This window comes from Castanea sativa, chromosome 5 (genome assembly GCF_040712315.1).
Source record: "Castanea sativa cultivar Marrone di Chiusa Pesio chromosome 5, ASM4071231v1".
Classification (NCBI taxonomy): Eukaryota; Viridiplantae; Streptophyta; class Magnoliopsida; order Fagales; family Fagaceae; genus Castanea; species Castanea sativa.
The window spans coordinates 13555385-13569051 of record NC_134017.1 but is presented as its reverse complement, the minus strand read 5'-3'; the positions used below and the strand labels follow the sequence as shown (position 1 = coordinate 13569051).

At 34.2% G+C, this 13667-nt stretch overlaps 1 protein-coding gene across 1 annotated transcript; it reads left to right on the top strand.

Moving 5' to 3' along the window:
* Window positions 1-232: 232 nt before the first annotated feature.
* LOC142637113 (LRR receptor-like serine/threonine-protein kinase IOS1) lies at window positions 233-5477 on the top strand. Its single transcript, XM_075811387.1, has 13 exons — window positions 233-369; window positions 447-984; window positions 1887-2368; window positions 2480-2618; window positions 2703-2774; window positions 2878-2949; window positions 3032-3112; window positions 3257-3417; window positions 3505-3737; window positions 3833-3959; window positions 4257-4319; window positions 4413-4605; window positions 4800-5477. The coding sequence occupies exons 1-13, from the start codon at window positions 279-281 to the stop codon at window positions 5197-5199; spliced, it is 2652 nt and encodes an 883-aa protein (XP_075667502.1). The 5' UTR covers window positions 233-278; the 3' UTR covers window positions 5200-5477.
* The last annotated feature ends 8190 nt before the right edge of the window (window positions 5478-13667 follow it).

The window sequence follows — 13667 nt, the reverse complement described above, 5'->3', positions numbered from 1 at the left end:
AAGATCAGACTTCAGAGTATCATGGATGTCTAACCCATGCATGTTTCCATTATTCTCATTGACTAGCTCGGAGTTAAAAAAATAAACAAATAAATTTTGCACGTATTTTGCAAATAAATTGAACAATTTGATCGTCTGTCAGTTTGCTAGAGAAAATCATCTAGTTGTGAGTACAATTGATTAAGTTGTTAAACTATATATTCTGCTTTATTCAAGTACTTATTAGATGATGGAGAAAATTTCTGCAGTAGTGTTCCCATAAGCCAGAAGAAAGTTAGATGGTCATGATGGGAAGCTTCAAACATTTCATCCTTGCATTTCTTGTTGGTTTTGCCCTTATAAATCTAGTTGATGCACAGGATCAAACAGGTATGATAATCTAAATTCTTGAATATATCATTGAGCTAACCACATAGCTAAGGTATTATTCTATCAATTTGTCTCAGGCTTCATAAGCATAGACTGTGGATCACCAGCCAATTCTAGCTATTCAGAGCCAACAACAGGCATAAATTACATTTCGGATGCGGCATTCATAGACACTGGCATAAGTCAACAGATATCAGCTGTATATAAAGATGGCTATCAACATTACGTATGGAATCTCAGAAGCTTTCCTCAAGGAATCAGAAACTGTTACAACATTAACATTGCGCATGGCACTAAGTATCTGATCCGAGGAACTTTCTTATATGGAAATTATGATGGACTAAGTAAGTTACCACAATTCGATATCCATCTAGGAGTGAATATGTGGGATACGGTCAACATAACAGATATGTCCCTTACTTTCTCCACGGAGCTCATACATGTCCCATATCAAAATTATTTACAAATCTGTCTTGTAAACACGGGCTTCGGGGTGCCATTTATATCGGCAATAGAGTTAAGGCCATTGAGCAATAAGACGTATTTATCAAATTCTGGATCATTGGCACTCTTCGCTCGCTTGGACGTGGGTTCAGTAACTGGCAAAACATACAGGTGAGTCATTTTATATAAGATTACATCATTTTGAACCACTATATATATATAGTAACCGATCGGAATTGAATGCTCGCCATATTGCTTGAAATGGATAAGGTCCATTTTACCATTAAAATTTCATTTTCTAGATCTGGCCACAAAAAATGCCATCGTGAAATTTGACAAATCTAGTGTTAGAATATATTTTCTTCAAATACACTTGATCCTTGTGAAATTTAAGGATACGTGATGAATAACTGCCTCATCTGTAAAATGTTTAAATTTTAAATTCCTTTTGTTATAAAATTATTTATTAAAAATATGATTATTGATTATATAATAAATAACATTTTATTTGTATGAAATTTAATGTGTTAAAACAAGGAGAACATATAATCTAACCATGGGTTTTTTAAAAATATTAATTAAATAAAATATTATTAAGTAGCGTAATGTTACTTAAAATTATATAAAACTTAACTTTTTTCTAAATATTCGATTGGTACATAAAAGAGGAGGGGAGTTTCAAACCTTAGTTCTCCTTAGAATAATTTATATTGGATATTTCGTACTTAGCTTAAATTAGATATTTTTATTTATTTTGATATTTTGACACTTAGCTTTTGATGAAAATGGAAGTTAAACTCGACGGTATAAATTGTAATTATTTATTAAATAATGGACTTAAAAAGTTTAAAGAAAATCCATTTTTTATTAGGTCTCACAAAATTGCCTCAACGTGGCAACCAAACCCAACACAAGTTGGGCTAGTTTTTAGAGTTACCATTGGTTGTGTTGGATTGGCATTTTCTCAATCAAAAAGGCCTCATTAGATTGAAAAATAAACCAAACCCAATATGAACATTGCACACTATTATCAATTAGTTGCTGGCTTATTCTGAATATCTATGTTTTCTTAGGTATCCAACAGACGTTTATGATCGCGTTTGGACTCCCTTCAACTACAATTCGTCTACAACTTTAAGTACCTCACTTCTTATTGACTCCCAAAGTAACAATTATTACCAACCACCCTCTATTGTTATGAGTACTGCTTCCACTCCAATTAATGTTACCGCTCCTTTGGAGTTGAATTGGAATTCACAGAATGCTACTTCCTCACAATACTATGTCTACATGCACTTTGCTGAAGTTGTAAACCTCAAAGCTAATCAGTACAGATCATTCAACGTTACTGTAAATGGCAAGTTCTTTTATGGACCTATTGTTCCACAATACTTGTACACATACACAGTGTACAGCACATCCATCTTGGCGATTGCCCAAAATTATGATCTTTTAATCTCCAAAACACAAAGTTCAACACTGCCACCTATCCTCAATGCACTCGAGGTATATTCAATTAGAGATCTCTCAAAACCAGGAACAAACCAACAAGATGGTATGTTTTCTTCCACACATGCATGTCATCTAGTGCCTTATTCTATATATTTTGTACTTTATTTATTTATTTATTTATTTGCTTATTTGGATGCATATGAAAATGTTATAGTTGATGCCATCACAAAAATCAAGTTAGCATACGGAATACAAAGAAATTGGGAAGGAGATCCGTGTCTCCCACAAGCATACTCATGGGCAGGTTTAAATTGCAGCTATGATAGTATTAACCCACCTAGAATAACATCCTTGTAAGTTTATTCAGTCATATTAGCCTTATGACTTGGAAAATTATTTTTGAAGTATCTCTTACTGTTAAATGTAAATTGAATCAGGAACTTGTCCTCTAGTGGATTGACTGGAGTGATATCTGTTTATATATCAAATCTCATAATGTTACAATATTTGTAAGTATTTGCAATTTACTTAATTAAAAATGTAAAAACACGATAATGATTACCAAATTTGCTTACAATTTTTATGACCAGGTAAGTGATTTTGTCATTTCAGGGATATATCAAACAATAATCTTACTGGATCAGTGCCTGATTTCCTTTCGCAATTGCAATACTTGAGGGTCCTGTAAGTTGAATTTTAAGATTGTTACTAAAAATTTCTTAATTTGTTAGATATGACAAAAATCATATTCACCCTACCTTTCCAGAAACTTAGAAAAAAATCAACTCAATGGTACTATTCCAGCTGACCTCATTGAAAGATCGAAGAATGGTTCTTTATTACTAAGGTATGATTTTTTTCGAAGATAATGTAACCCTTCATTATAACAATTACTTTCCTTTCATAATACATGATCTCCTCTGCGGGGAGGGGGGGCAAAGTTATAATTCAATGCCTTACAATTTCACCGCCATCCTTTTTATTGCTCTAGTGTGGATGAAAATTTAAATGTTTGCGGCTTTGGATCATGCAAAAAGAAGAACAATATTGCTGTTCCAATAGGGGCATCAGTTGGTGTATTGCTCATCCTCTCATTGATTGTTGTGGCTGTCTTGTGGGGACTTAAGAGAAGAAAAAAAGACAAGAATAAAGGTTAGAATTGAAATACAAGACCTATATTTAAGTAAACAAAGAACACATTCTCCTCACTTATGTTTCTTATAATAATGATGTTCGCAGTAGCCATAGCGGGAACAGAATCCAACATCCAGACCATGTCGTTTCAGTCAATAGAGTCAATACAACGCCAATTTACATATGCTGATCTTATAAGAATTACCAACAATTTTGAGAGTATTCTTGGTAAGGGTGGATTTGGACAAGTTTACCATGGCTATATTGATAACACTCAAGTTGCAGTGAAAGTGCTTTCAATGGCATCAGGTCAAGGGTATCAACAATTTCAAGCAGAGGCAAGCGACTATGACTTAGATTCTTGAGCTTTCACATAGATACATACATAGATTTATATATCAAATTAATGAAAATGATACTTCTTGAATTACAGGTGAAACTTCTTATGATAGTTCATCATAGAAACCTGACTACCCTTGTCGGGTATTGCTATGAAGGAACAAATATGGGGCTTGTATATGAATACATGGCCAACGGAGACTTAGATGCACATCTTTCAGGTTGGTCATAATAAAAGTATCTAGAGAAGATTCCACCGTAGGAATTGAGAGTATATCATTGAATTCCTACAAAAAAAGAAAAGAAAAAAAAAAGATGTGTCCTGTATCCATACTCCATTGGCATAGTCAACGACTAGTAGTGCATATGTACAATATAAAATACGACCCAACTGAGCTTGGGCCTAAAGAGTAAATAATCCAACATTAAAGATAGAAAACAATTTCCCTTTCTAAATTTTCTTGCATTAATTGAATCACACAACTAGAAACGCTTAGGAATTTCATATATGGATGCAGGTAAGAATAATAACATCTTGAGTTGGGAAGCAAGGCTGAATATTGCAATGGGCGCAGCACAAGGTTAGCCATGAGTGATGAGTTGATTTGCTTAACTTTATCTTTAATAAGATTTCATTTTATTTTTTCTAAAAATGATTTGACTATAAAATGTAGGACTAGAGTATTTGCACTATGGATGTAAACCACCTATAATACATAGGGACGTGAAGACTACAAACATCCTGTTGAATGAAAGTTTTCATGCCAAAATAGCTGATTTTGGTCTTTCCAAAATTTTCCCAACTGATGGTGGCACTCATGTCTCAACTTTTAGTGTTGCCGGCACCCCTGGGTACCTCGATCCTGAGTGAGTATTTTTTTTTACTAAAGATTACTTCTCAACTTCAAAATTGATTTTGTTAAATACATTATAAGTATCAGTGATCCCAAGCATTAGATACAAACCTTATACCAGTTAAAGACAAATGGGAATGACTTGAAAATTAAACTTCTAATGATTACAATTTTTTTTTTCAAAGTATGATATGCATTGGCTTGCAGGTACTCCACCTCATATAGGTTGACTGAGAAAAGCGATGTTTATAGTTTTGGAGTTGTTCTTTTGGAGATAATCACAAGTCAACGTGTAATAGAAAGATCCCGTGAAAATACTCATATAAGCCAATGGGTGAGAATCATGATTGATAAAGGAGATATTCAAAATATTGTTGATCCAAGGTTGCATGGAAATTTCAATGTTAACTCTGCTTGGAAAGTTGTTGAAATAGCAATGGCTTGTGTGTCTTCCACCTCCATTGAAAGGCCAACCATGAGTGAGGTGGTGATTAAACTAAAGGAGTGTTTGACATCTGAATTAGCTCAAAGGAAGGGTGAATCAAATTATTCAGTTGAAATGGTCAATATGAATATGATAACAGAACTAAATCCTTCAACAAGGTAACTTGTCCAAAAATGAGTTTGGAATATTGGATCTTAACTGTCTTTGAATTGGGGCAAAAGTTAAGTATAGTTCCTGAAATTCTCTATGTTACTTTCTTCAATTAGATTCAAACACATAATTGCATTGATCGATGAGAATAAATAATGTTGTCTTTCTCAATGAAAATTAAATCTAATGTTTTTATTTGTTTGATATTAATTGAGAAACTTAATAAATTGTACCTAAGTTCAATTATTTTCTTTAATTGTAATCTCCCGATAATTCAGGTTGGACTTCAATGGAACACTTGACGTGTTTGTTAAAAGTTGTACCTATTGCCTGTCCTAATAGACTATATGTTTGTAATATTTTCCTAAATTTATCATATTGGTCGATTAATCTTTTCTAGTGAAATAAATTACTCTTTGTTTTTTTTTTTTAGTATATCATATACTAAACTTATCATAAATCTTCTCCAATGAAATAAATGAGTCTTTGTTTTAGTATATTATACTAATAATCATATACTACTGCACACCCTTGGTGTGGTGGTCACTTCACAAATATAATTACTTGTGGGGTGTGGGGGACAAGAGCCGGGGTTCAAGTCTATAGGAGGGAGCTTCACACACATATACACTTAGATTAAGTTAGAGTAAAAATTCTATCTTGTATAAAATAATAATAATAATAATATGAAACCTACGTTTCAAATTATCACTACAAATATTCATAAATCGGTCACTTCAAGTTTTAGGCTATAGGTGCATAGCTCACCGCTACTATTCTTAAAGTTAAACTTGTACGGTTTTTAGACCTCTTAAATACAACCAGATTAACCTAGTTATTTAGCCAAGTGATTACTTAGTCAAATTAAACAGATCTAAGTTAACACAAATATATCATATCATTGTAAAGTGTGAAAAATAAAGAACACAACAATATGATAACTCAGGAAAACCAAACCAGTAAAAAACCTGGGAAGGATTTAACCTAGCTATCCTCAAGGTAAAACAAATCCACTATGGAAGAATTGAAGTTTACATAATAGCGACTTAGACCACTAACATCTTATTGCTATCTCGAGTAGGAAACTTATTACCACTACCACGTGACAGCTCCGAGTCCACAGGCTACTTCTTTTATGGATTCCCAGCAAGCACAAGCACTTCCGCTTGTATATCTTTAAGCTCTTGAATTTGCAATTGAATTGATCACCAAGCTCTTGACATCAATCTAGACCTTGATAACCCCAAATGTATGTGAAGACAAACACCTCTAGATCTCACAAGAGATTCACACACATAGCATAAAGAGCTACTTCAAAATGTGGCTAAGGTTTTTCCTTTTATGCTTAAGACAAAACATAAAACCCTACACATCAAACCGAGCTTGGGCTGAGTTGGAAAATTCTGCAGAAAAACAATCTGCATGAGCTTTGATTGATCGAGTCTAATTTTCAATCGATTGAGCCAGGCAGATTTACACATAAAATCCTGTAGAACACTCGATTCCAACTTTACACTTAAACATAATTTGAGCAAGTCTAAAACAAGACTAAATGTTTTTATCGTGGTTTGCCAACTTTACAAATTGAAGTTTTAATACATTTAAACCTAAAGTCTTAGAACCCAATAAACTCCCCCTTTGGCAATCCGTGACAAAACACAAACTTAAACAAGGTGCTCAAAGTTACAAAAAAAAAAAAAAAAAAAAAAAGCCCATTATAAAACATTGTCCAACATAACAAATTCAACCCAACTACTATCTATCAGTTGCAAGTGTAGACAGCAACACAACTGAATCAACCTATATATTCTTGTAACATTTAACAAACACATAAACGCATGTGTCAAAAAAAACAAGTAACACAAAATAACTTCTTGATTTCACATAACACAAAATAAAGACATATATCAAGATTAACCTTATAAATATAAATCAACAAACAATGTGAAACAAGAGACATATATAATCAGAGTATTTCCCCCTATCATGAATAACTCATACACAATACATCATGAGCCAAAAAAGTAAATACAGAATGAAACACTTAGATACAATCTAGAACTCCATAGCTCTAAAACAACAAAATCTCCTCTACATATGTACTCCCCCTTTTTTGTGAAGAATTGTCAAAGGGCACTCACTCATCATCAAAAGGAGGTGGCGGTCTAATACTCTCCAAATATGTTCACAAAGCACAAAGCTCATCAAGCATGTCCACCAAAAGCTGACCATGAGCTGCCTGAATGGTCATGACAATCTCTAACATACGATGAATGTCTAAATTGTCTGAAGTAGAAGATGGAGGAACAACAGCAGCAGTAGCAGACGGATCGACAAACGCCTCAGCAGAAGTATCACATGTAGAAGAGGGAGGAGGAGGTGCGACACTAGAAGACTCAACCCTAGGATGTTTAGAGCTTGCTCTCATCTAAGCAGAATGTGTGACACCTGTAGACTCAACCCTAGGATGCTTTGATCATGGTTTACCAACATTACAAATTAGTGTTCTAATACATTTAAACCTAAAGGTCTTAGAACCTAACACTATCCATATAGTTGCTCCTCTAGGTCTACTCAGTTAAGAGCAAGCTCTAAACGTCTCAGGGTTGGGTCTTCGGGTGTCGCACCTCTTCCTCCTCTCTCCTCTACAGGTGATATTACTGCCGAGGTGTCTGTCGATCCTGCTATTGCTGCTGATGTTCCTTCGCCTTCTACTTCGGATGATTTAGACATTTGATGTATGTTGGAGACTGTCATGACCGTTCAGGCAGCTCATGGTCAACTTTTGGTGGACATGTTTGATGAGCTTTGTGCTTTACGAGCATATTTGGAGAGTATTAGACCGCCACCTCCTTTTAATGATGAGTGAGTGCCCTTTGGAAATTCGTCACAAAAAGGGGGAGTGCATATGGTGTAGAGAGGAGTTTGTGTTGTTAGGGGGAGATTTTGTGTTGTTTGGCGCTATGGAGTTTTTAGATTGTATCTAGGTGCTTCACTTTGTATTTATTTTTTTTGGCTCATGATGTTTGTGTTGGTTTGTTCATGATAGGGGGAGATACTTTGTTTTGTTTATCTGTTTCTTGTTTCACATTGTGCTACATTGATTATTGATCTATATACATGAGGTTATTCATGATATATGTCTTGTAGTTTATGTTTATGTGAAATCAAGAAGTTATGTTGTTTACTTGTATTTTCCATACATGCGTTTATGTATTTGTTAAGTGCTACAGGAATATACAAGTTGATTCAATCGTGCTACTGTTTACACTTGCAACTGGTGGATAGTAGTTAGGTTGAATTTGTTGTGTAGGGCTATGTTTTTGTAATGGACTGTATTTATGTAAACTTTGAGCATTTTGTTATAGATTGCCAAAGGAAGAGTTTGTTAGGTTCTAAGACCTTTAGGTTTAAATGTATTAGAACACTAATTTGTAATGTTGGCAAACTATGATCAAAACGTTTTAGTCTTGTTTAGACTGCTCAAAGTATGTGTCTTATATGTAAAGTTGGAATCAAATTGCTGCAAAATTTACTGTGCAATTCTGCCTGGCTTGATCGATAGAGAATTAAACTCGATTGATCGAAGCTCGTGCAGATTATTTTTCTGTAGAATTTTTCAACTCAGCCCAAGCCCTTTTTACATATAGAGTTTTATGTTTTGCCCTAGGTATAAAAGGGAAAACCCTAGCCACGTTTTTAGTGTGGTTGTTGTGGCTCTTTATGTTGTGTGTGTGAATCTTCTGTGAGATCTAGAGGTGTTTGCCTTTACACATACTTATGGTTATCAAGGATCAAGATTATGTCAAGAACTTGATGATCAATTCAGTTGCAGATTCAAGAGTTTAAAGATATACAAGCGGGAGTGCTTGTGCTTGCTCGGAATCCAAGAAAGAAATAGTTCGTGGACTCGGAGCTGTCACGTGATCGTGGTAGTAAGTTTCATACTCGAGGTAGCAATAGGATGTTAGTGGTGTAAGTCGCTATTGTGTAAATTTCAATTCTTTCATAGTGGATTCAGTTTTACCTTGAGGATAGCTAGGTTAAATCCTCCCTAGGTTTTTTACTGGTATGGTTTTCCTGGGTCATCATATCTTTGTGTTATTTATTTTTCCGTTGCTTTGCATGATATGATATATTTGTGTTAACCTAGATCTACTTAATTTATCTAAGTTAATCACTTGGCTAAATAACTAGGTTAATCTGGTTATGTTTAAGGGGTCTAAAAATGTATAGACAGGCTCAGACGCGGGAAAGTCATCTAAACCTAAATGAAAAAGGATCCGATGAATAAAAACAGGAAAGAAAAGAGCATGAGAAACAGAACTACTCCGATGACTCTCAATCAACGAACGAATGAAAAGATGAGAAAAACTCATAGGAGCATTGGTAACAAAGGCATACAAAAATGCACATCCCTCTATAGGGATGGTGTGCAAATGAGAGATAGACCACAAAGAATGACAAGCAATCCGAAAGAAAAGATAATGAATCTCGGTAAACTCAGCAGACATGATCCGAGGATTAGAACCCCACTAGATAGAAGTACTAGTAATGTATGACATGATGTCATAAAGGGGAGGAGACTCATCATAAGGATAAACAGGATGCTGGACCAGCGGCACCCCAAGAGCATCAGCCACTACAGTAGGAGTAATGGTGTGCTCGTCACCCCATATCCAACTTCTCACAAAAGTGTTGGCATCATGGGAGTGGACATAGAGGTTCAAGTAGAACTCTCTGATCAAGGTCGCCGGAGGGGGATGTGAAATGTCCAGCAACGGTAACCAACCCCTACGCTCAAAGTTTCTCCTAATCTTAAGGTCAATTTCATCTAAAAGAACCTTTTTCTCAGCCTAAACGTTTCTAAAAAGGTTCAAAGTCTCATATGTTTCCTGGTTTTTCTCACTCAGAAACCTTTCACTCTCAAAGGAAGGAGCTGAGGAAGAGGAGGCTTTCCTATTGACTCTAGTCTTCCTAGTCATGGTGCTAAGGATAGGACAAGACACAGAAAAGAATCAAAAAGAAAAAAGAAACCAAGGGCAGACTGCAAGTTAGCATAAAACAATATAGAAAAATAACAATCTATGTGATGCATAAACAGTATAATCAAATGATGCATGATCTAATGCAGTGAGAATAAGTTCAATTTAACTTTAAAATCACAAAATTGGCTTGAGCATAGAGTTTATATCAAAAACCCCAAAATCTTGAAAAACCACTTCTACAATTTTCAAGAAATTTACCAATTGATCATTAAACAAGATAGATAACACATTATAATGATCACATTAATCAATCCAACAAGCCAATTTCATCTAATTAAACCAAATTGAACAAAATCCCCAATTTGAGTAGTTTCAAGCCCTAGGAATTTCAATTTTTCAAAATTCATCAAACTGATCAAATTAATTCACTAAGAATAGTTGTATATCATCCCACAACAAAAACTCATTGATCAATTTCCAAAGAAGAAGCTTGAATCATCAAAAATCCAAATTTCCCTTAGGTTTGAAATTTCCCTTTAATGCATGGTAAAAATGCATGTAAACATGAAAATAAAAGAAAAATGAGGGAAAACGACAAAAATCTTGCTTTGACTCTTAGACCTATCGAATAGAGTGAGAAAGAGTTTTAAAAATTTTGAAATAGTGATTGAACATGTGAAAAACTTGTTTTTTAAAAAACTCTCTATACAATTTTTGATTGATCGAAAATTAGATTTGATTGATCGAAAAAGCCTTCGATTGATCCAACAGCAATCAAGCATCAATCGAAACACACAGGACCAAACCAAAATTTTAATCACAATTTCGATCGGCCGAGAAGTACAGGTTCGATCGATCAAAATTCTGGAAAAAACTAATTTTTTGAAAAACAAAACAATTTTATGTAGAAACTCCTCGAAACATATTATTTTATGAATAAAATGCATGAGAATGAGATGAAATGTTTTTCAAAAACACATGTTTTGAACCCAATTTTCCCAAAAATTAAGATTTTCAATCAATTCACCTTAAATTCTCAAATTTTAAATACGTTTTACATAAAACTCAAGGAACTTTTCAAACTTGGTTGGCCAAACCAAAATCACACACAATAACATGTACAAAGTTTAGCAAAGAGTAACTCGTATAGTATGTGCAACTAGCAAAAGCTTGAGATACATGTGAGGTGATATGTGAATAGTAATCAAGCACAATTTCTACAAAATTCATCAAATAATTTTGAAAGAGACTACTACCTAAAGAGTTACATCATATAACTCCCACATCTCCTAGAATAAAAGTTTGCAATCATGTAAGTTTCTTGATTTGTCTCATAATATACACACCAATTTTATTTAATCAGAAATTTATTAAAAATAATCGAGATAATGTACACACAATTTTATTTGATTGATTTAATTTTAGTCCAACAATGTACACACCAATTTTATCCTTTAAATCGAGACTATACCTTATGTTCTTTTTGTGCATGTGCTATACTTTCTTGAGCACAAAATCGTACGATATGCACTAAAGTGTTCATGATTGGCTTGTAAACAGTGGTGAGATGGTTATTTATGCCTTCTCATTAAGATCAAGTCTAACAATCAAAGTCATGTGACTTCAAGATCAAGACAAAGTGATAAAAAACTATAAACATCTTCCCACATAACATGCACTACAAAGCTCAAATTAGTAAAGTACAATAAAATATGCTCATTTAAGATAAACAAGGTACATAAACATGTTATGTAAAGATAAATTGGTCAACCTTGATTTCAAATTCAAGAAAAAAAAATGCAAAACACATTTTTCTTTCCTTTTCTATTTGTTTTAAAGAAAAAACAAAAACAATCTAGAATGAAATGCATGAATGTTATGCAATGCAAATCCTAGAAAGACGAAGAAAAAAAAACAACAAAGGAGAAAGGTCACAAAGAGAAGAGCAATGAAGCACAAGGACCATGTCCATAAAGACTTAATTAGATCGAGCCTTTTGCATCCAAAGCTTTTTAAATGCAACTCTAGCATTGGAGTTATTATTTGAATTAGTGAGCAACTCTAGGATTGGAATAAAGGTTTAAAGCCTTTACCAACTCACCAATAAGTACCATAGGATCTTGTGCTTGAGGTATAGGTACTTTTGGTTTATTTGCTCGCTTAGCAGCTTGCAACTTGAAACAATTTGGACGAATGTGCCTAGACTTTCCACAAAAATGACAAACGCATGCACGTCTATCATGCAACTTGCCCTTAGGAGGATTAGAAGTCTTAGGTTTAGACTCTTGAAGATCAACCTTAATCTTCCTAGCAGGTGTGACTTCTATAGGTTTGACAACCTCACTTACAGGGGGCTCAGAAGAAGGAACAAAGTTTGTGGAATGTGTTTCATGAACAGAGATGCTTTCTATAAAACCTAAGCCAATCTTGTCTAAAGAAGACTTTTGAACACTCAGCATATAATCAAGTTTGGAACTAACAGACCTATTAGTTTGTTCTCTACCAACAGGTAATTCATATTCCAAATTCTTGACTTTATGAAGAAAAAGCATGTTCTCAATCTTCACATTATTCAACAATTCATTTGCATCAAACAGTTTCACGAGCAAACTTTTCTTATCAACTTCAAGTGATGCAATTTTCTTTAAGCCTAGATCAACACTCATAGCATCCTTTGCAGCAACTTTGCAAAGCTTATTGTAGGCGTCTTGTAAATTTGTATCCTTAGAGAGTTCTCCATCAGAAGGGTTCTTCTCAACAACAACACTTTCATCAACTACACCAGTAGCAGTGAAAACAATGAAGTTTCCATCATCATCACTACCAGACTCATTGTCAAAAACTTCATCATCACTAAGGGTTACAGCCATAGCCTTACCCTTGGACCTCAAGAATGTCGAACATTCAAATTTCACATGACCATACCCTTGACAACCAAAATATTATTGAGCCATAGAATTATTAGAAGATTGACCTACTTTTTCTTTAGGCTTCTCATTATTGTTCACCTTAGTTGGTTCATTCCTCCTAAATTTTCTAGGTTCAGTATTGTTTTTACCTCTTGCCCTTTTGTTGTTGTTCCTAAGAAAGTTTCTAAAGTTCTTGGCAAGATAAACAATCTCTGTAGCAGAGAGCTCATCATCAAATCTACTCACATCAACATCAACATCATCAACAGACTTAAGAGCCATTGATTTGGATTTGCTAGTCTTAGGTAGGTCCAACTCATAGGACTGAAGAGATCCTACTAGTTCATCAATAGGGATGGAGTCCACATCCTTGCTTTCAGTGATGACAGTTATTTTGGGTTTAAAATCTTCAATTAAAGATCTAAGTATCTTCCTAACAATTTTAGGTTGATCATAGATTTCACCCAAATTGTAAGCAGAATTAACAATATCATTAAGCTTAGCATAGAACTCATCAAAAGTTTCATCATCAGGCATCCTAATGCTTTCAAACCTAGTTGTTAACTACTGCAACTTGTTTATC